This window comes from Gavia stellata, chromosome 4 (genome assembly GCF_030936135.1).
Source record: "Gavia stellata isolate bGavSte3 chromosome 4, bGavSte3.hap2, whole genome shotgun sequence".
Classification (NCBI taxonomy): Eukaryota; Metazoa; Chordata; class Aves; order Gaviiformes; family Gaviidae; genus Gavia; species Gavia stellata.
In genome coordinates this window covers 82156621-82178933 of record NC_082597.1, presented here as the reverse complement: position 1 = coordinate 82178933, position 22313 = coordinate 82156621, and the positions used below count along the sequence as shown (strand labels likewise).

General features: G+C 45.4%; 1 protein-coding gene across 5 annotated transcripts; it reads left to right on the top strand.

Moving 5' to 3' along the window:
* The first annotated feature begins 462 nt into the window (after window positions 1-462).
* CD9 (CD9 molecule) lies at window positions 463-21951 on the top strand. 5 transcript variants are annotated; one of them, XM_059816650.1, is made up of 8 exons: window positions 463-538; window positions 12555-12603; window positions 15560-15657; window positions 16868-16942; window positions 17919-18011; window positions 18624-18713; window positions 20584-20667; window positions 21606-21951. In XM_059816650.1, the coding sequence occupies exons 1-8, from the start codon at window positions 473-475 to the stop codon at window positions 21669-21671; spliced, it is 621 nt and encodes a 206-aa protein (XP_059672633.1). In that variant the 5' UTR covers window positions 463-472; the 3' UTR covers window positions 21672-21951. The 5 variants fall into 5 exon arrangements, with proteins under 5 accessions (XP_059672633.1, XP_059672631.1, XP_059672632.1 ...); XM_059816648.1 differs by having other exon boundaries at window positions 12501-12603; window positions 15563-15657; XM_059816649.1 differs by having other exon boundaries at window positions 12501-12603; window positions 17928-18011.
* Window positions 21952-22313: the final 362 nt, after the last annotated feature.

Genomic DNA, 22313 nt, shown 5'->3' with positions numbered 1-22313 from the left:
CTAAATCCATGCAAGAGCAGGCAAAGCGCTGGCCCGCGCACCGCTGCGCTCCGTCCGGTTTTTCGCACGTTACACTGTTTTATCATTGAGTTATTTCCCCCGGGCGCGGGGACGCAGCAACCCCGCACCGGGACGCGCGGGGCCTCGGCTGGCAAAGCCCCCCGGGCCACCCCAGGGCCCTCCCCGGCCTCCCCCGGGCCCTCCCCGGCCTCCTCCGGGCTGCCCCGCGTAGGCCCCGGCGCGGGGGTCGAGGCCTCTCCCGGGGCGGGGCGGCGGCAGGTGCGGGGCGGCGGCGGGCGCAGGTCATTGGGCGGCCGGGCCGGGGCGCGGTCCGGGGGCGGTCCGGGGGCCGGGCAGCGGCGGGGCGGAGGGAGCCCGGCGGAGACCCGAGGGGGAGGCGGATTTAAGGAGTGGCGCCGGGCGGAGGTGTCCTCGCTGCCGCCGTCCCCGCCGCACGCCCGCTGCCGCCGCCATGCCCGTCAAAGGAGGCACCAAGTGCATCAAGTACCTGCTCTTCGGCTTCAACTTCATCTTCTGGGTGAGGGACCCGCGCCCGGCCCCGGGGGAGCCCCCGCTGCGGAGCCCGGGGCGCGGCGGGGCTGTGCCCGCTCGCTCCCCGAGGCGGCTGCCCGGGAGGGAGCCCAGGGGAAGGGGCAGGAGGGGGGCAGAGTGCCGCGGGCGGGGGTTGTGTTTGGTTTTCCCTTGTTTGTTTCTGGTTTTGCCTTTTTTTCGTACTTTTTTCCCCGCCCTCCCGCCGCCCGGGGGGAGAGGGGGGGGGTGCCCGGCCCTGCTCCCCCCACCCTCCCTCAGGCTGCGGGGCCGCTCCCGGCGGCGGCCGCAGTACCTCAGCCCGGGCGGGGCAGCAGCGGCGGCGGCGGCGTCTCCGCACCGCTCTCCCCGCGGCCGGGCGGGGCTCCCCGGTGCTGGCGGCCCCGGGCGGGCGACTCTTCCCCCGCGGGGCCCGGAGCCGCCTCGGCGGGGCGGGCGTGTCCCCGGCCGGTGGCTGAGGGGGAGCGGGCGCGGGTACCTGTTGCGGCGCTGAATGTGCTGCGCGCCATGTACTGGGCAGGCGGGGACTGCATAAGATACGTACCCGCCTCGCTATTTTATTTTCTTTTGGTAGCACCGTGGTGAGCATAAGGCAGGCTGGGTGTGCTGCCTGCTAGCTAGGTGTGAAGGCAGCTCCCCCCAGCAGTGCGTGCAGCGCTCACCCCAAAACTCTCTTTGTGGGTTGTACTTCTCAGTAGCTTTTCCCAGCGCAAAGGCTGTAACGGGGGACAGTGAGCCCATTCCTCGTGAGTTAGCGCTTGTGCTCGCGGTCGTCGCGTAGGTGAACTCATCGCGGTGGGAGGCTTGGGTGAAGCTGTGGCTTCTGCCTCAGATCTGGGCAGCGTCCTGTAAAGAAAATCTTAAAGTAGTTTAATCGGTAGGAGCACACCGCCGTAAGTGCTAATCGTATCTCCAGTGTGGTTTCTGACATATCTCTTCTTTGCCAGGCAGTGTCAGAAAGCGTGGCTTAACTGAGAAGGTACGGCTGCTTCTCCAGCGTTTGGGGTGCGGACATCTGAATTTAGCATCGTTTCCCTTATGGAAAAGTATGCAGGGAATGCAGTACCTGTGTACCTAATGCATAGGTGTGAGGCTAAAAAAAAAAATAATTTTCTCTTGGCTGTCTGCTACAGTGGAAAAATGCGTGTGTGATTCCTTTCCACCCTCTGACGCGGAGCGATTAAGTTGGAGCGGCGTAAAGAAACCGCTCTGGAGTCGGTTACAGCATTGCGCATGGGATGACGGGGAGACGCAACGCTAGCGGATAAAGTACTTGTGATCTCCCAACTTAAAAATGGGGTTTGGCAAAGTATGAAAATGGAACTGGGCTGCGATTGAGGGAACTTGCGCAGAGGGACTCTGGGAGGGCACTGGAAAGCGCTTATTGCCACTGCAGAGGGTGAGGAGGGGGGTCATATTTGGAGGGTTATAGCTGGTAAGAGGAAAAAGCCTAACAAAAACCTGGCTGAAACCTCTGGGTCAGTGAGGTGCTAAACCTTTGGTTGAAGCAGGAGGAGATAGTCGTGGTTTTCTTCAGGATGATTTTTTTAGAGCCATAGACTTTCTACAAACTATTTTATAGCGCAAGAATGCTTGTTGTGGCAAAGGCATTGCCTCAAAGACACTCTTAACGGGAGTGTCGCCATTTTGCTCTCTCGGGCCCAGGGCTGAGAATAGGGAGCGTCTTTTCATTTAGCTCAGGAGGCCTCTGTTGCTTGGGGGTTTCATGGTAATAAAGCTCAGAAGCTTTACCTTGCACCTTTGGGTGCTCAGTAAGTGTGGGTGCGGGCTCGACCTGTTAAGGGGGTGGAGGGGAGGAGGAGCGGTGGTGGGGAGGAGGGCTGTACCACATATAGGCTGGTGCTGCTGCTCAGGGGAGCCATGAGGATATAGCTCTTCGAGCAGCCTTCCCAGGGGGTGGCCGTGCTCGTTTAAACCCAGCTCGGATGTGGGGAAGAGGAAGAGTGAGAAAGAAGAGTTAAAGGGAGATGAATGCTCCTTCCTCTTGGGGTGTCCTGACGAGAGGCTGGAAGCAGTGGGAGGCTGGGGTTAGCCAGGGGTAAGTGTTTGTAGACCAGCTGGAGTAGTCCTGAGCTCTCAGGGCTTACTATGTGTGTCCATGCCCTACCAAAACTCAAAGGGGGGTTTCAAGTACGGTGTCAGTGAACCTCATGTCCTCTGGAGGAATAAAGTAGCTATCTCCTGGGTTATTTTAGGCTGTTAGGCCTCAATCAACAGCGTGAAGAGAAGGTGGCTTGGGGCTGGCAGCACTAGAGAAGAACAACCCTAATAAAAGGCTTTAGTGTTTCTTATGGCATCAGAGATGTGAAAAGTCCATTAAGTAATGGAAGTAAATTGAACAAAAACGTTGTGCCTGAGTGCAATTCTGATCCTAAACTTGAAGGCACAATCAGTGACTGGCTCTTGGCCTTGGGACCCCCCCCAAGAAGAGGAACGAGCCTTTTCTTGCTTCTGAGTAGTCCATGGGTGTGGGGTACTATTGCCTGAGTGCTACTTGGCAGTGGTGATGATGGTGTAGTTAGATTTAGTGTACCTTCTGGAGCAAGAAAAGCTAAAAGGTCCTGTGGAGCTGTGATCAAGCTTACACAGTACCCATGTTTTTAAAATAAGTTCCCTCAGAAGGATGAGTGAGGAATTCAAATGGTCTGCAGCAAACCTGCAGGTATTTACAGATTGCATGTTAGGTGGCATGTATTTGCCTCTGTCAGAGAATTGAGTGAGGGCAAGAAGAAGCACAGAGAGCAAAACAGCTGGGTGTAGGAAGCTATTAAAAATGGGGAAACTCTCAAAAAGTTGCAGCTGTGTCCAAAGGAAGGAGATAAAGGTTCATAAATGCTGGTGGGTCAAATATAATAAGGCAAGCCAAAAGAAAGCTTTAGGTATAATTTGCAAAAGCAAACCCACTTACTGTATCCCTTTTCAGACACATTAGGACCAGGGAGCTTCCCAGGGAATCCTTACAGACAGTAATCTGTCCAGCTGTAAAAGCATGTTAGGAGTGATGTTCTGTGGGACCTTCTCTTACTGGGTGTGCTTGGGGAAGATCTTGGGGAAGTTCTCTGCTGTAACCTGTCTTTTGACTCTGAATCCCTCACAGGTTTGAGTTGACCTCTCAATGAAAAGGTGGTGAAACAACAACAGCAAATGCTGTTTGATGGCTTGCCAGGGTCACACACAGTTACTTCAGAACTACAGATGTGTTGTGCGATTAGGTAAAACCTCCTGCTCACCACCTCCCTCAGTGCCAGAGGGCTGGAATGCAGTGAATTTGAGGCTGGGTTTTTGCTTTATGTTATTCTAGGTTATGTAGCGAGTGGCACGTGTGGTGCCTCTGGAATAGGCAAAAGAGAAGATTCTTTTAAAATAGTAAGTTGGTGTACACATGGAGATGTGGCATTGGGGAAGAAAGAATGGCTACTGTAAGGGGAAGTCAGACTTCATGAAGCTGTTAACTTTGAAGCCGTCAGAAGCCTGGATCTTGGAGAGAGGGAGAGTGCTGGTTAGTGTTATTCACTTGTTCAATGCCTCCTGGAAATCTCAAGGCTCTAAGGGAAACTAAACTGTCCTGGAGTGAGATCCTGGCAGGGATGAAATCACTGACTGAGCGGAGGCAAGGCTGAGACGAGGTGGAGCTCTCCTTGCGGTGGAGAGAACCAGCAGAGCTGGCATGCAGGAGCAGGCTGCATGGTGGTCAATACAGTCCCACCTAATCTGGAAAAGCCTATGAGGTAACGCTTTGGTGCTTGAGTAGCATCCATTATTCAGAGTGCTGAAGATAACAGGCTATGTGACAAAGCAGAGGCAGGCATCAAGTAACGTGTGGGAGGATGGAGCAGAAAGCAGCCTGGAGTTACGTTGACTCAGGGGCATCTGCTGCCAGACAAGTGAAATCTTGGGAGAAAAGGGTCTATGGTAGCTTCATGAAAGCATCAGGTGGGTGCTCAGCAGCAGCAGATGAAAAAAGGCTTCAGAAGTGAAGGACCTAGAGAAGCAGAAAGATGGTGCCACTGCATAAATCCATGGTGTGCTGGTGCCTTGCAATGCTGTGAGCTGCTCTGGTCTCCTGCCTACCGTGAGAGGAATGTAATGGAGCTTTGTAATGTTTGGGAAAGGAAGAGGAGGTTTTCTGCTGTCGGGAGCCATTGAGTGAATTGGGATCCTTCAGCTTGGAAGCAGATGACGGAAACATGCTAGAGGTCTGTAGGATCACGATTGGCCAGGTAGTAGGTAGGACTTGACTGTATTGAAAGAGTCAGTGAGCAAGAACCGAGGGGTATTAAGTCTGTGAAGAGGAAGTTTTGGAAAAGGTTGTGGCTATGTGTGTGCAGTGGTGGTGCTTTCTTCCTGGCAGGTATTGTGGAGTGTGCAGATCAAGGGGTACCTAATGAACACAGTGTGTGGTAGCCCTTGGTTAACTTTTCTCCAAAGTACTGTCTGTGTCTTTGCACAACCTGTAAGTGCTCAACAGGTAAAGTGGGAGGTGAATCCTGGGAAATGCTACTGTCTGCCCTGTTCTGATACCCTTCCTGAGGGTATCAGTATCCTATCCCTTGTAGGATACTGTGCTAGATTATGAGGGTAACTGGTCTGATGGCTTTGCTCCAGTCGGTAAGGGCAGATGAGGCATATATCTCACTAGCATGATATCCTCCAAAACTTTTGGGACTCTCGGAGCTTTGGTTAAAACATGCTTGTGGCCTGAATGGTGGGTATGGGGACTCATGGATGGTTGCTAGAAATGTTTGTCATGCCTTCAAAGTCTGTTTTTTAAGCATTGCACACAACTGTTTAACTTGTAGGGAATGGTTTTTACTGTTGTGCTGAAGTAGATGAGTAAATTAGATGATCCAGTCCCCTGTTAGAGGGGTGGCTGTGTCTTGCCTTCAGTTCAAGCATTGCTGCGAACACCAGGTTCCTCACTGTTGTGTTTCTTTGGTAGGGCTGGTGTACTCCCACCTGGGTTTGCCTACAGCTCGTCTGTCTCAGGGTTACTGGCATCTTTGGTGTGGTCTGTAATGAAAGCTGTACCAGTTTAGGTCTTTGCAATTTTGGGGTTTGATTTGGGGTTGGTGAGGGGGGTGTTGAGGCTGATACAGAAGTAGTATAAAGATTTTTCTACCAAGCCAACTTGAGCTTGGCAAGAGGTCAATGGAAACATCACATTATGCGCCTTACACCTAAGCAATCTTGCCAAAGCTGGTTCTGAACAACCTTGGTGTGAGCACATGCTTGATTACCTTGAGTTGTGTGATGAATGACTACCTCTAGCTGAGCTCACTTAAATTGCTGGGTCTGCTTGGGCTTGTTGGCCCTGGTGACAAAGTCTTTTCCTAGTGAAACTGTCAGCTCCTTTGAGCAGCTTGGTGCATGTCAGTTGAGTGCCTGGCATGGCCCCGCATACGGAGCATTTCCCTGTGTGTTCTCCCACTGGTTTTCTGCTGCTGAACAAAAGCAAGGGCTTGCATCATTAAACTTAAATGCCTGTTTTTCCCTTGCGAATTTTGTGGTATACAAAGGCATCTGCTGCTAATATTTGTAATTGAATGTATTATAGGCAAAGAAGTGCTGTAGCATACAGTCAGAGTTCACGTTGAGTCTTTGAGCAGTTATTTTCTTGGGCCTTTACACTGTAAGGCAACTGTCTTGTCTGGGCTCTCCGCTCTTCAGTGTGTTTTGTGTTGTATAAACAAATGCACTTGTCTATGGGAGTGCCTGCTAAAAATTAGTAAGATGAGGCCTGCAGGGCTCTTTACTTTCTGTAACTTGAAGATACTTGCGACTTTGTTCTGAGCCATAATCTGATCTGCTCGTGCTGCACCAGGAACAGCCGGTAGCAGTTCAGTGCTCTGACTTCCACAGAGGGTCTTCCCTGCTCAAGTGGAGAAGACGACTTGCTGGCTGGGCAGAGAAATGTGTGTGTATATATGCACACACATACAAAAGGAAAATAAATCAGTTGCTTTAGCTTTCTGTAATCAACTGGTTTAGTTGCTGACTGCAGCGTATGAATCAAAATGCTGCTTGGGCTCAGCTTAGTGTATTTTAACTCTGGCAAGTGCTGTAGAATCAGGAGTTGGAGGATATTGCCTTGAGAAACCTGATGTGAAGCTACTTGTACTTAGGAGGTAGGACTGCTAGAACTCTATTTGCAATTTAAATGGCAAACCTAGTGGACTGACTTCTGAATAGGAACTTGTATGAAATGGGCACTATTCTTGGCGGAGGTTCAGGAATTCTGTAATGCTGCTGCTACTGTACTGGAGCACCATTTTATTGCAATAAATGCTGTGACATTAACTTAGCCCACAACATTCTTGAAACTAGCTTAAGCAGAAAGAAAATACTTCCTTTCCAATCTACCTTTTTTTCCAAAGGAGTTTGGAAATAGCTGCAGTTTCTTATATAACTGCTAGCACTCATTGCACATGTGTTAGGAAAGCTTTTTTTCAGAAGTTTGAAGACCTGTGCTGTTGTGGATAACACTAATCCTGTAATTAAGGGTTTAGAGTGATGTTGAGCCTCATCTGTACTTGCTGTTTCTGGGTTTTTATTTATAGAGTACCAACAAGTAACAGGACAGAAACACAGTTCACTACTGCTTGTAATATTCTCAATTTCTTTGCCTATGTGCTTTGCAACATTATATAGCTGGTCCTGGCTTCATTAATCCGCTGTCTTCCACAGAGAAGAAAAAGTTAGTTGCCTGTCTTAGGTGGAGGAAGAAACGAGTCAGCTTTTAGTGAAAAGTTTTTACCTGTTTGAGATGAAGGGTAGATAGTGGCTTTTTCAGTGTACTCTTGGCACACCCTGGGTAAAACCTACATAAGGAACAGTCATGTAGAGCCTGACATACCTTCTTTCTTCAAGAAAAAAATTAATAAGAGTACTCTCTTAGATGCAATGCTGAGCTGACAAACCTGAAAGTAGTACTTATTTTTGACCCACTCTACTGTATTTCCACATATTGACTTACCTTCTGCCAGAGGTAATGCCACGAATTTGATAGAAGTTGCATATAAGCTTGGCCTGAATGTGCTAAAGTAGCAGAACCCATAGTTTCCTGTACAAAGGCTTGTTTTACGGGCTTTGATCATATATCAGGAGTTCTTGCAGTGTCTTATTTCTTCCCTATCCCTGCCTCCATGTTGTGGAAGTGGAGGAAGCACTGGTAGCAATCTGGTGGATGCTGGTGGGGTGACCCCCTCCCAAAGCTTTATCTGCTAGCTCTGAGGACTTGATGACTGCTTGGACCTTGAGTCCCTTGAGAGGTAGTTCTGTCTGTGGAAAGCTAAGATGCTGTAAGGTGTCTGCAGCAAGTGGGGGGGGGGGGGGGGTTGCCTTTTCTTGAGATGTATCAAGGTGACAAGGTCTGAAGGGACTGAACCAAATGGTCCTTGCCAAAATAGTGGTTAAACCTAAAACAAGCTTTCTAGCTTCCCAAAGTAGTGTCATGCATTGCTGTATCATGGGATATGTTAACAAAAATTGGAATGTCTAGTTTGAATAGCTCAAGCTTTTTTAATGTGTTTACACCAGTATCATTAAATCTAACGATTCCCTGTGCAAGCCTTCTGCTGGGAGACTGTATCTGTGAAACCTCAGGTGTTAAAGGAAAAAAATGCAGTGGAAATGGCTTGATAGCATGCCTCAGCACTGAATGCTCCAAGTTCATGCTGAAGTTAGGCGAGTATGGTGAGGGGAGGAAGGCAGAGTGCTCTGTACAGCTTCTGCCTCCTTGGGATAGGTGGTTTGTTTTTAATCTCAAGTATACAGTGACTGTCCTCTGCAGTGGTACAGATCCTTTGTCAGTCAGCTCTTGTCACGTGGAAGGCTAAAAGAAAGCAGGATGTCAAAGATAAATAGGGGGACGCACCCTTAGATATGCTCAGTGGCAAAAACATGTAGTTTGCAAGGGGGAGACCAGAACAATGGAAAGGGCTGACTTTGGAGAAGGCACTTTGTCAGAATATGGGGGTGGGTGGGAGGAGGGAAGCCCTGCACAGGAGGCTCATAGAGAAAGTGCAGGGCTGGGTAAGGGAGGCGGACACACCAAAAAAAGCCGGTTTTGCCTGTTGCAACAGGCAGAAAGATGCATGCAGGATTAGAGCCTTTGAGGCAGTGGGGGTGTGTTCGCATCAGATGCGAACGAACTGACAAGAAGCCTCTGTAGGATTAGAGGGGGAATGACCAGGGATTTTCATCCTTGCTTAGTGTATGTCCACTGCAGCTATAGGATAGAGGTAAGTCAAGCAGAAGTGAGCTGGGAGCTGTAAGATTCTTAATAGTGGTTAGGGAAAACACAAGGAAGCCTAGCGAGCTTGAGCAGGGAAGTTGGAAGCATACTTGTGCCAGGACATGCTGTTACTGGAGAATTGCTGCCACAAACTTTTCCAATACAGTGAGTGAGTAGTACCCCTTTAATGTCACATTTTGGCCAGATTGGTAAAAAAAAAACTGGTCTTCTGAGTTCCCTTTGCTGTACTTGTTACTACAAAAACATGCTACTTAAATGTTTCATAAGCACACAAACCTGCTCTCTCCTCAATTCTGTAGGTTTTTGCACACACAAACCTCTCCTTCCTCAGTTTTGTAGGTTTTTGCACACTGAAAGTGAGCAGCTCCAGGAAAACAGACAGTTTTGTTCTTTTCCTGTTAAATTTCTCTTTCAGCACAGGATAGACCTACTTAAAATATGCTGTATTACTCAACTCCTATGACAAAACCAGGTCTGTTAGCTTGGGAAAACACTTGGATTAAAAACCCAACAACCAGCTCTTCAGGGGATCTGCTTCCACACAGCCCGGGCTTGCACCCCTTTCCTGGGGAGGAAAAACACAGCTACCAAAACCACCCCAACACGGCAGCCAAAACCTACTGGCGTAGCATCGGTGCGCAGCCGCTGGTGTGCCGAATTGGTCTGAGCCGCTGCCAAGTGCAGCGGGCGCCTGTGGGGCTGTGCTTGCCTCTTCCTCCCAGGCCAGTGTTGGTGCCCTAGTCTGTCCTTGTTTTGATGAAAACTTGACGTTTCAAATTACTTTCTTGCCTTCTGCTTTAAAACTGCCTTTTTTTTAGTTCAGTGGTCATTGTGGGTAGGAAGAGCACAAACTGAGAACACAAGTTTGCTTTTCTTAAGAAACCGAGACAAGTAATTTTTTGCTTGTAAGAAGGAGCTGCATTTTTTTCTAGTCCACCATGGAGAGAATTACTACTTTATTTAATCCTCCAGTTTTTTAGCGATATGGAGCAGTTCACTGACATCGAGTATTATCACTATCCTGTCATCCCATAAGTCTCTTGCCTCCCTGTGATCATAACTTTTTTCACAGGATGACTGCTCTCCCAAGGAGAAAACATGACACTTAACCCTTCCTGCCCCCCCCCCCCCCCCCCCCCCAGTTAAGTTTGTTTTTTAAAAGGAGCCATCTTTAGTACATCAGCTCTCCCTAATGTTAACCAACCAGTTTGTTTCTTGAAAAGATCTTTAACTGAGTCTTCTGCTTTGCCTGGACTTGTAAGATTATCTACATGGTTGTAATATGGCTTAGAGTTTCTTCACAATTTAAATACTCTGGCCTTAAAGGTCTGCTGGAGGTTCAGCTCTGGGTTTTAGTTTTACAGACTTTTGCTGTGCCCTGCTCTGTTTGCAGTGCTGCTCCGAGCACTGTACTCAAATGCTGAGGCTTGTCAAACCACAAACCTGGTAGGTGTAGATAGCTGGGTGTGCTCAGGCTTGTAGCTTCGGAATTGATGAGTTCCTAGCAGAACAAGCAGAAGCTGTAGGTTTCTTCCTCTAATGCTCCAGATCTGGATGCCTATAAAAGCTGAAGGCTGTTTGACCCAGGAAAGTGAGTCTCAAACAGAGTATTATTAAATATTGGGTGACTTAAGTGTAGGCTAGAAGCAGGGTGTGAGGTTTCTCCATCACTAAGCCTTTCTGGTTTTTGAACTGAGGCGCTGAAGTGAGATTGCAAAGGTTTTTTAAGTCATGCTGTAGCAGTGAGCGCAGGCAGAGCAGCAGCCCTTCTCTCTGCCAGTCCCCCTGTTGCACCTCTCCCTTCCCCTGGGGTGCTGCTGTGGCACAGTAAATTGGAAATAATAATGCTGTTGTGACATACTGTGTACTACCAAGGTTCTTTGGCATAACTTAAAATTATTTTGTCAGCATAGCCCTAACAAGGAACGTGGTAGGTATGCACGGGCTTTGTTCTTGCTGCGGGCTTTGTGAGTAAGGCTGCACCTACGCACCAACCAAGTGCCTTTTGCATAGGTCTGGAAACCTCTGTTTGGGTTTGGCTCTTATGCATTATGTATCACTTCATCTTTTTCCCAGTTAAAACCCTGCAGCTTCTCTTTGAGGCAGGCTTGGGAGTCAGGTGCCTGCTATACAAGAAATGCCGGTTTTTCTGGCATGCCTCTCGCTTTTCTTCACTGATACCTGAGCCCTTTAGCACTTCAGTTGGGATGCTTTCTGCTAAGAACCTACAAGGGATATACCATCCCTTAAACCCTTGCTTAGCTCCATCCTCTTCGTCCTGCATGAATCTTCAAAGATTTCCTTATTTTTTTTGGAGGAACGAGCCTAGGAGTCATGGCTCGCAAAGCTGTGCCTGCCTTCAGTGAGCTCAAGCACTCCTGTAGCATGGAGAAAGGGTGCTGGGCTCCCTGTGGGGAGAGTGTGGGGCCAGGGGAGTTGGGCTTGGTGTGGAGGGAGTATACCCATGGGAGCTGTCTGTGGGAATGCCTTCCATGTTCTTACTGAAAATTAGCATTTTAAAGTAAACACTTCCCAGTTTCTTTGAGGCAAATAAAGAATGTTCCCTTCTAGAAGGAACTTTTTTCCCAAAGATAAGGCTTTGTTTCTCCTTTTCATACATGCTTAGCCTAACCAAAGCTCCAGACTTTCTAAGCTTGTTGCTCTTAGGTGTAAATTTAAAATGTCTGTTGCAATGTGTGGTATTTGTGTCCTCATCTTACTTTTGTAGAGTTTTTGATAGTTAAACGGTCTTCAAAGGAGAGAAGGAAGAGCTGAGAAGCACACTCTCCAGCTTTCTAGTTTGTCCTGGTTTCTTTTTCGCATGCAACCCAACCCCAGCTTTTTTCTTGTTAAAGCTGGGAGGATTCAGTCGGTTCAAAGCAAACTGTTAGGGTTTGCCTTACCAGAGTGCAATTCCCTCTTTCTTGCAACACTTCTCTGATACCTTCTCCCAGATGTTTCATACAGAAGCTAATTTATACACACAAAGACCTGCTGCAAACACAGGCGCCAATGTTAAGAGGAACCTGGAGGCACTCAGGTGGAGATGATAATAAGAGAACTAAATATTATCTAAAATTTGATTGCGTTGTTCCAGGTCGGCACATGGCAATGTTGCTATTTCAGCAGCCTGTATTTTCCTCTTCCTGTCCATGTGGTAACTTACTGGATTGGTTTTAACCTATTTTGCAAGAAAGAGCACTCTTTCTAAACTTGATACTGCAGCACACTGAACTCTTACCAGTCTGTTTAAGCTAGATCTTTTAGCTGACCTTACAGGCTGTTCTTTCTCACAGTACACTTGTCCTTCACTGTGAAGATTTAAGATCACTAAGCCATAGAACGTCATTAGTCACCCAGAATAAAACAATGGGTGGAGGGGTCAGTGGAAATACTGACACTTGGCACTTCAGTAAACCTCGGGTATTTTCAGTAAAGAACAAGAATGGCATTGTTCTCGTGTGGCATTGTAGCTTAATACGTAAACGCATCTGTCAAGGAGATGCCTCATGTCAGGAACTAAGTTTGTTCTTGTTTTGGTATCCCCATCCTTTTATGCTGGTTCTTTGTCACCACCTCTTTGAGCTGTATCCTGTGTTTACTTCTGATGTTGTTACTAATGCAGGGGTAAACGTATTAATTGGTATTATTTAACAAGACTTACTTGTTCTTACAGCTTGCAGGGACAGCAGTTCTTGCAATTGGACTATGGCTTCGGTTTGATTCGCAGACCAAAAGCATCTTTGAACTGGAATCCAACAACACAACGTTTTACACGGGTAAGCTAGGAGATGGCTCAGGGTGATAGATCACACTTCTGTGCCCCGATTTCCTGACTGCTTAAAACCTTTGTTTTAAGGCTAAAGATAAAACAGCCCCGATAGGGCAGGGAGCAGCTTCCTCTGGCTGGTACAGGGGCCAGCCTCTGTCATGAGCTCTGTGCAGACAGCAGCAGTGTCACACTAGCAGTTTCTTGGCTCTTTATGCATTGTATGTCACTTCATCTTCTTCCCAGCTCAAAGCCTGTGGTTCCTCTTTGAGTGCTGTTGGGTAAGCATTTTGTAATCCCAGGGACTCCTGGTAGACACAGATGATGTCTCTTCCTGATGCTTCTGACAATGAGTCAGCTAAGTTTCACTCTAAATGAGTACTCACAGATGACATCAATAACTGATTTTTTTCCCCCCCAAAGTGACCAACCTAAGCTACCCAAAACTACAACTCTGTCACCTCGTCTCTCAGAGCATATGTACTGTTGTCTAACTCTTACAGCCCTATGTATGCTAATTTATACTGAACATAATGGAAAGGATGCGCAAATAGCTTGGTCTATATAAGCAACTATTACAGGCATCCTAGATCAATGCAGCTTTAGTTAGGCCAGGTGGAAGTTATTCATCAATTTTTTTCTGGTCTTACAGGTTCCTAGTCTAGGCTTTCCACAAGCAAAGCAAAGCCTGGGACAGCTTGATTACCAATTAGAGGATAAACACACATGGGTTTGGTTTGATATTATAATGTCTTAGGAGTGCCTAACAGAATCAGATTTTATCCTAGCAGTAAGATTTCAATCTCTACAGCCACTTTTAGGCTTGGGCAGAGGACCACGTGCTTTTTTGGTTGTCATCTGTAGGCGCTCAAACCCTTTTGGAAACCACATAGCTGAGTTTGAAGATGTCTAACAACTGGGAACAAAGCAAATTCAAATATGTACCTTTCTTACATATGTGTCTGTCACCTTTGATTTGGACAATCCTCATACATACATATTTCACATTGCTACAAAACCTACATCTGCCATATCCTGTATGGCATCACTGCTTAACCATCCAAAGTGTGGTTAAGTTGGTCTTTCTCTTGCCAAGGAAAGTGGCTCTTCTGCTGAGCTACTCGATCTGTCACAACATCCAAACTGGTGTCTAAAGGGTGAGTACAGACCATGTAAGGCATACTGGTAGGTGCAACTGAAGTTGCAGCCTTATAGTACCAGGGTAGCCTGTGCTTACAGGGAGTACTGTTAGGAATGATGAGTTAGACTTGTTAGAGACCATAGTTGGGAATACTGAAATATTTGTGTGACTTTATGAAGATGCTACAGGCATGGAGACAGCTTATCTGTGAGAAAAGCTTGTATTTCACCCTTGATATGCTGATGTGGTGGCAAACTGGGTGGTTCTTGCTGCTGCCACGAAGATTTCCAGATGCTTTTAACTGGACCTTGGAAAGGCAACAGAAATCTAAACTTAGCCTTTGAGCTGAATATTTAACAAGTGTTATTTTGGGTAGTTGAAAACAACTCACCTCCTAAAACATAAAACTTCTATGTTTTGTTACTTAAGCTTCTGGCTGAATGCAGCAAAACAGTGAAACAAACCTATTTGAAATTTCTGTAGGTTAAACTGACTTTTAAAAAAGTTTAATAGGAATTAATGTTTTGACATATCTTTCTGGGAGTAGTTACTGACTGCAATTTTTAATAAGAAGTTGAAAGAATCTGTCAATTTGCACCTAGCAACAAAGGGAGTTACCTCAAAAGCTTTCTATACTACTGAAAAACTGAAATAAGAGTTTCTGATGAACCCTTTTTCAAAATGGAAGAAGTTTAAGCTGGGATACAAAAAAATAGGTGCTGGAATTTCCTGCTGATAAGAAATGTCAGGCTTAATCACTTATGCTTAATCAAGTAGATGTTTATTTTGGCAGCTAATCTTATCGGTTTGCATCTAGAAAATATCATTTGCACATGCTTACGTATGGCTTTCTTGAAATAGTATTGATTGGGTTTCTGAAGGCCAGAACTGTATTTTTATCTCTATTGATAGAAATGTCATACTAATTCTACACGCTTTGTGCTGATTCTTTGTCTCATGTTTCACCAGCCCAATAATACTTTCTTGCCATCCTTTGGGAGTTGTTTTGCTCGTTACATCTTGCTGCTCTCACCAGCTTGCAGTGATAATGCCTAAGCTGGCAGTTCCCAAGCTTTGGAGGAGAGTATTGGGCATAAATGGAATCTTTTAGCCCGAACTGTTTGCCCTCTATGCTCCAACGCACTCGCTACCTAAATTCTGGGCAGAATGGTCTACAGGCTCAGCCACTCGATACAGTTTGAAGCAGTATCTGCTTTTGCAAGAGCAGAAAATGCTGAGTTTCCTGTAGTTAGAGAGGCTCTCACGTTAGGCAGGTGAAGTGTAGACTTGTACCACCATGACTGGTGGAATAATTCAGTGTTTGCTGATGGAAAAGCAGCGTAGGAAAGCATTTAAGCCTTTTGACAGATGATTATGATGCCTTTTAATACCCATTCTCCTAGAGCTAGCATGCTTCAAGAATTCTCAGGGGTTGATAAATCACTAGTTTCAGCTATCTCTGACTGCAACACACTCTTCATCTGAAGATAAGTTGATAACTGGCATTGAGCCAGTTTTAAAATGTGTCTTACAGTTTGACTCAGATGACTTATCTTGTTTTCTAAAACTTGTGAAACTGCAGTAGTGGTACACATTAATTGTTATAAGTTGAAGCTTTTATTTATCAATAAATTTCCCCACAAGTTTTGAGGTGTGTTTGCTTTGAAAACTAAGCACAGCCCTTTTTTGCTTGGAATGCCTCAGTAAAGAAACTTAAACCTTGGTAAAAGCCACAAATGCTATTTATGGAGCAACTAATTTTATACCTTGCTGCTGAGGTCTGAACTAGCCTGTATACATGTCTCTCTGTTTTTTTCCTCCCTAGGAGTTTACATCCTAATTGGAGCTGGTGCACTTATGATGCTGGTTGGTTTCTTGGGATGCTGTGGTGCATTGCAGGAATCTCAATGTATGCTTGGCCTGGTAAGTGTTCAGAGCAGTGTTTAAAATCTTAGCGGTGTGATGAGAAAGGAAGGAAAATATTACTGCACAGTTAAAGGGCAGCAGATGCTGATTGTTTTGGCTCCATGATGTTTAAACTCATGTTTGCCTACATAATGCTAAAATGTTAAATAATGACATACAGTTTCCATTTCTGGCCCTAAATCCGAATGTCCACGTTGTATTTGAATACAGGGTGACTTCAGGAGTTAGTGACATTCAGACATTGAGGCAACAAGACTGGGAGTATGTGTAAATGCAGAACTATACTCTTATCAAGAGTTATGCTATTTATTAAGCAGTTTGTCCTGAACTCCAAAGGCTGTGCAATCTTTAATCTTTGAGACCAGAACTGTGGTATTTGATCCTTGAAACAACAAGCCTCTACTGTTCATAATCACAGGATGAGCTCTTCTAGTTGACAACTGCTTAGCAAGCCAATTATTGGAGAGCAACCTCATTGTTTTCAGACTGGAGGGGCCAGTGGAGCTTACTGGGTTCATACACATCTGTACACTTGTAGAACTACTCATCCAAATAACCAGAAGACTTAGTTAATAAAAGACTACTACTGTAGCCAGTGAAAGAACAATTCCCCTTCTGTGTCATGAAAGAAGTTAATTTCGTATATTTCTTGCAAAATGATGCCTCTAGCCCTTTGTTGTAATTCTGAACCTCTCTCTTTAAAGTGCCTTTGAATGGTAGTGGTGTTTTGGACCTGGTAGTCAATTAAACACAGATGATACTTCTGTTTTCTTTGTGTATCCCACAAGTGACCAACAGCTCCCTGGGAGCAGGTGGCAAGCTAGTATTAAGTAATGACTCCTAAAGCAATAGGGGTGACAAACCAGAGAAAAGAATTGATGTCAGCTGTTGTGATGTGTCTGAGTGACCTGGGCAACTTCAAAGTCTGAGTTAACAGATGATTGGTTTTAATTAACACTGATCAAAAAGGAGGACTTCTGCTTGGAAAACACTGCCAGGCTTTCTGACACTCCTGGGAAGAAGTGCTGACCCAGTGCAGTGTGTGTCCTCTTTCCTAGTCTTGTTAGCATTGCAGACCTCCAGCTGGAAACTGGTTAAGTGACAGTTCCCCCAGTGCTGAACCTGGGGACTGGTCAGGCTTATACTATATGTGGCCAGTGCTGGTTTGTGGTGCTGTGGTCTTAATGATGTGGTCTTTCTTTTCCAGTTCTTCCTCTTCCTTTTCGTGATTTTTGCCCTCGAAATTGCTGCTGCGATCTGGGGATTTGCAAATAAAGAAAAGGTAGGCTGCTCTTAAAAGTTGGCAGGGTGGTGGGTTGCTGGAAGAGCTTGCCCAGAGAAGTTGTGGATCTCCCTTCCCTGGAAGTGTTCAAGGTCAGGTTGGACGGGGCTTTAAGCAACCTGATCTAGTGGAAGATGTCCCTTCCTGTGCCAGGGGGGTTGGACTAGGTGGTCTTTGAAGGTCTCTTTCAACCCAAACCATTCAGTGATTCTATGACTGTGTGCCCACAGAAAGTTAGCAGTCTACTGAAAAGTATAGCAGTACTAGTCAAATCCTGATTACCTAGGGAATTTGGGGGAGAGGAAGAAGACACATTCTAGCAAAACAATACAAGAAATTAAACTCTAATATTTAAAAATGAGACTGTAGTAGAGTAGTCAGAATCCAAGATGCTGTTGTATGTTAGAGATGCCCTCCAGGCAGTACCTGGGTGAGCTGTAAAGCAAAGCAGGCCATCAGTGAAGCTTTAACATCTCTAGATGTGAGCTAGGTCAGCTGTGGGCTGAATGTTTCTGCATCTAAAACATGACTTACCTGGGCTGACCCTCACAAGCAGTCAAGATTCTGTCTTGTTTCAAAATAAGGTGCTTGGTGATCAGGGTTGCTTTTCTGCTTGTATTATGCAACAGAGGAATATAGCAACTTCTGGGGTACAGAAATGAATAGGGAATACTTTTGTGTAACCAGTATGCAAAGACTTAGTTCTCTCACTCCACCTAAAAGATCACAGCTTTGGAAGGGAAACTCAATCTTATCTGTTTAGGTGTGGCTTTTAAGGTGAGTGTACCAGTTAGGCTTGCCTCTTCTGGGTGAGAAATGCTGTCCACCCTCTGTTTCCACCCTCTATTTCTACATGTCAAAAGGATGGGTATTGTAGGTTGCAGAATTTTTAATGGCTGCCTTACTTGAAACAAGTTTTCCATAATTAATATTAAAGTAAGACAGTAATACACCACAACTCTTTGCTATCTTGTAGGTTATTGAGGAGTTAAAGGACTTCTACATGGAAACCTATGGAAAGAGATCGCAAGCAGCTGCCAGAGAGACCCTGAAAGCATTTCAGTTAGCTGTAAGTACATGGTTATACTTAACACTAGACAGTAATGCAGCTTGTTAACACCGTTCTCTGTGTTGTCCAGTCCCCTGTACAACTCTAGTACCTTACTAACTAGAAGAAACCAAGGCATTATTAGTAACAAATTGCAGAGAAGATATTTTTGTATAGTATTAGTGACTTCAGTATGCTTTTTGTCCCTTTGAACCTCTGAAATGTGTAGAACTAGTTTTTGGTTTCCTAAAACTCAGAAGCAAGCTGGGAAACTCAATCTGTGGCATTGATATAGAGGCACCCATAGTATGCATACCCGCATGTCTAGAGGCACCATAGTATGCATACCTGCATGTCTATGAGGAGCTCACCTTTGTGTCTGTACAAGCTGTCACCAAAATTAATGTGTATATACTTAATGAGATCTAGCTCCTTCCTTTCAGAATCTTGTCCTTTAATGCAATAAAGGCTTTTTAAAACTAGGTTTGTAGCAGTCACATTGGCAGGACTTCTGAACAAATTTTTGTAATGTCTGTAATAAAACCTAATGTAATATATTTATTATTTTTGCTCTGTACTTGGTAAAAGTAAGGATTGTTTAACCTGGTTCTCTTTTCCTATTTTCTCTTGTAGCTGGACTGCTGTGGTCTTACAGGAGCTCTTGAGCAGCAGTTCATGGACACCTGTCCAAAGAAGACCATGGTCGAGTCACTGTCTACACCGGTAAAGCATGACTTAATTCACCAACAGCTCTGCCCCCTGAGTAGAATGAGAAACATGTTTCTAAATAAACCCTTCCAGTCCATGGGAAATTCCCATGTCCCACTTACTTAGCAACCTATCTCTATAATCAGTCTGGTTGTGGAAAATCAACGTACTGTTACTGTGGAAAGAACAAGCAGGGTCGGCAGGAAACCTGAACTTTCACAGGAAATGTGCAGTCTGTGTGTCACTAAACTCGCTGGCATGCTGGACAGCCTAGGGCCAAAACTTCACCTAAAAAAACAAGCTAGAGAGCTCTGTTCTCCTGGCTGCTCCTAGCACCAAAGCACCTTCCTGCTGCTACATGGGAGCTGTTGCCTTCCCTTTCGGTTAGGGAAAAGTAGAGTGTGGGTGTGGGAGCAGGTCTGAAGTTTCAGCAAGGGAAAGGAGAGGGGGTAATGCATTGGTGGCCTGTTCAGGTGAGTATGTTGCTGCAAAGCCAATTCTCTGAATCAAATTCCCCTGTTGAAATACTGCTGTGAAGGTACCTGTATGCCACAGATACAGGAGAGGCATCTTGTGTAGTTCTTAATTACCCCTTTTCCTGTTTTTCTTAAAACTGTCTTGTGCTCTTGCTTCATACTCCAAGAGAGCCTTTATGGGTTTTCCCATAGAAAATAAGGTTCTCATGATTCTCAGGAATTCAGTTGATTTTTCGCACATTACTTGTGTTCTTCCTTTCACTATGGATGATTTTGTGCCTTCAAATATCTGACCACATGAGACACTTCAGTCTATATTTTGCCTATATCATTAGTGTCTGTACAACCTGCTATGAGGCTATATGGGAGTAGCTGAGGTGGCATGCAGGTTTTATTGCTTGCTTTTGTTTTGCTAAATGTGTTTTAACTTCATCTGTTGACTTAATCTTGTGATGTGTTTGTGGTGTAGTCCCAGCTGTAGGAAAAAAGTAGATAGACTGCAAAATTAAAGGGATGTAATGGTGTGGCTGATCTGTGTGCCTCTAAGTAGTACTGTATTGATATTCTGATTTAACTGGTTAATTCTTGCCAGTATATCCCTTTAATCCTTGATTCAGTCTTTCCTTCTGGACTGGATAAAGAACAATTAAAGAAAAGAGTTGTTTTCAGCAGCTCACTGGTTTGCTGCTGGAATAAGAAGGGCAGGAGTTGGGATGAGACTTTGACCAGCTACCAGGCTCTGAAAGATTTATACCTCCATAAAGTTCCTTGTCCTTTTTCTTGGCTACCATGTGTCTTTGCTGGGGAAAGGACTGTACTTCAATTTTTCTTTAGTTGGAATGGTAATTCATTGTTCTGGGAGCTTCAGATTGGCACCTCTATGAATCTACCCATAGCCTAGCACGTATGCATGCAGCTCAAGAACTCCTGCCATTCCCATGCACCATGTGTTCATAAGGTGTCTGCAAAATTACGATAGCACTTGGAAATATCGCAGTGCCTTCAAATCTATTTTGAGGAGGACTGAGCAATACAGCAACTTAAATGCTGACAGCCATTAGTAACAAGCTAAGTCTGGTACAACTGCTGTTGGTCCTCATCTACCTGATCAGCTGCGGGTGGCTGAGAAGGGAATCCTGCTGTAGCCAAGGCGCAGTTAAGAGGTTTAGATAATTGAAGAGTAGATTTAAACTTCTCCACCAACTTTGTGTTGGAACATCCCTGGCTCCCTTCAAAGGTGTGAAAATAAAGGCCAGTTCAAAGCAGCTTTCAAACAATGAGTCCTCATCTCTAATGCAAGCAGACTTGGTCAAAGGTGTAGCATCAATCAGCAGACGAGCTCAAACAGCAAGCAGAAACAAACCTTTCATGTGTATGAAACACTAATGAGCAGTCTTATCTCTTTTCAGTCGTGCCCTGCTGCCATTGATGATGTCTTCAATTCGAAATTGAATGTGATTGGAGCAGTTGGCCTTGGCATTGCTGTAATAATGGTGAGTTTCCAGATTATTTAGAGGGTAGCTGTATGGCCAAAGGGTACTTCTACCATAAGTCTGTTGAACAGTGCTTGGCACTGTAGTCTACAAGCCCATTCCACTCAGACAAGTACCAGCAGGATGAGGGCGTGTGCTGCGGGTACCTTAGGGCCCCAAGGCAGTGCAGAGGGTGGGGTGTCTTGGACCTCCCTGCTTCTGCTTTGCATTAGGATCTGCCTCCTTGCAGTTCTGGCAGTGGCAAGGTTATATCGGTAGTGTGTGTATATACAGGGCGAAGATGTATTAGTCATGTTACCAGCCTGCTGCTTAATCGTAGTTATTTCTCAGGGATACTTGTTTTTCTTTCCTTTATAACAAAGACTCTGCTAGAGAACTGAAATAGCAGTGCTAGTAAGGAAATTCGTCCTTGTTAGTTTGACTTTGTTAGTTGCGCAGGGGGAGGTTCAGGCTGGATATTAGGGAAAATGTCCTTACTGAGAGAGTGGTGAAGCATTGGAACAGGCTGCCCAGGGAGGTGGTGGAGTCACCATCACTGGAGGTGTTCAAGGAACGTGTGGACGTGGCACTGTGGGACATGGTTTAGTGTGCATGGTGGTGTTGGGGTGATGGTTGGAGTTCATCTCACATGTCTTTTCCAACCTTAGTGATTTTGTGACTTCTCTGGAGGAAAGTATGACATGGATGCCAATATGCTGGGATGATCAAAAGATTTCTTAGGAGATATGGCAGTGGTTTATAGCTGATCTATTTTGAAGTATTGAGGGTGAAGGGGATTGGTGAGAAGGGACCGAAATTTGGGGGTGGAGGGGCAGGGACACACTGCAGAATAGTGATAATGTGGCATCTGGGCCAGGAACAGCAACTACACTTGTTCTCATGTTGATAGAAATCAGGGGACAAAGCACATTTTTCTAATGTGTTTGCTTTCTTTACAGATTTTCGGCATGATATTCAGTATGGTTCTCTGCTGTGCTATCCGCAGAAACAGAGAAATGGTCTAAGAGCTCAAAACCCAAGACTGCTGCACTATAAAATCCTTGTCATTAACTTTAGCGTTCTGAAAGCATTTCTAAAAAGTTATATATTTGTTACCTTTTTAATGCTTTACTTGGTACTGATTTGCTTTTTATGTTATAGGTTAAAATGATAAAGGTATATCTGACTCACGACAAATATTGTACATAAAATATCTGACTTTCTTGAAACTTATGTAATTTGGATGTAATTTATGTTGGAGACAATTTGATACTTAATAAAGAGTAAGATGTATTGTATGTGGGGGAGAGGAGATTTTACTATGCTTATTAATCATACTGTTTGATGCGTAGCACGGAGTTGAACTTCGATAACATGTTAAGTGTTAAATCACTAGGGCTTCAGTATAAAGCAGGAAATAACTCCTATGCCAATGCCATATTGGAAGGGAATTCCAAGGTAGGGAAAAGATGACTGTCGGAGCACATCAGGGAAGGTATCATCATTCCTCCTTTCCTTGGTGTGTGTGGACAAAAGCAGTTGTTAATTATATTCCTAAAATGTTACTGCTGCAACACTTTTACTGTCATCTTCATACAGGGCAGCAAAGGATGACTGTCATACGGGTGATATGCGAGCAGTGGTACTTTGATCCAAACAGGCTGGGC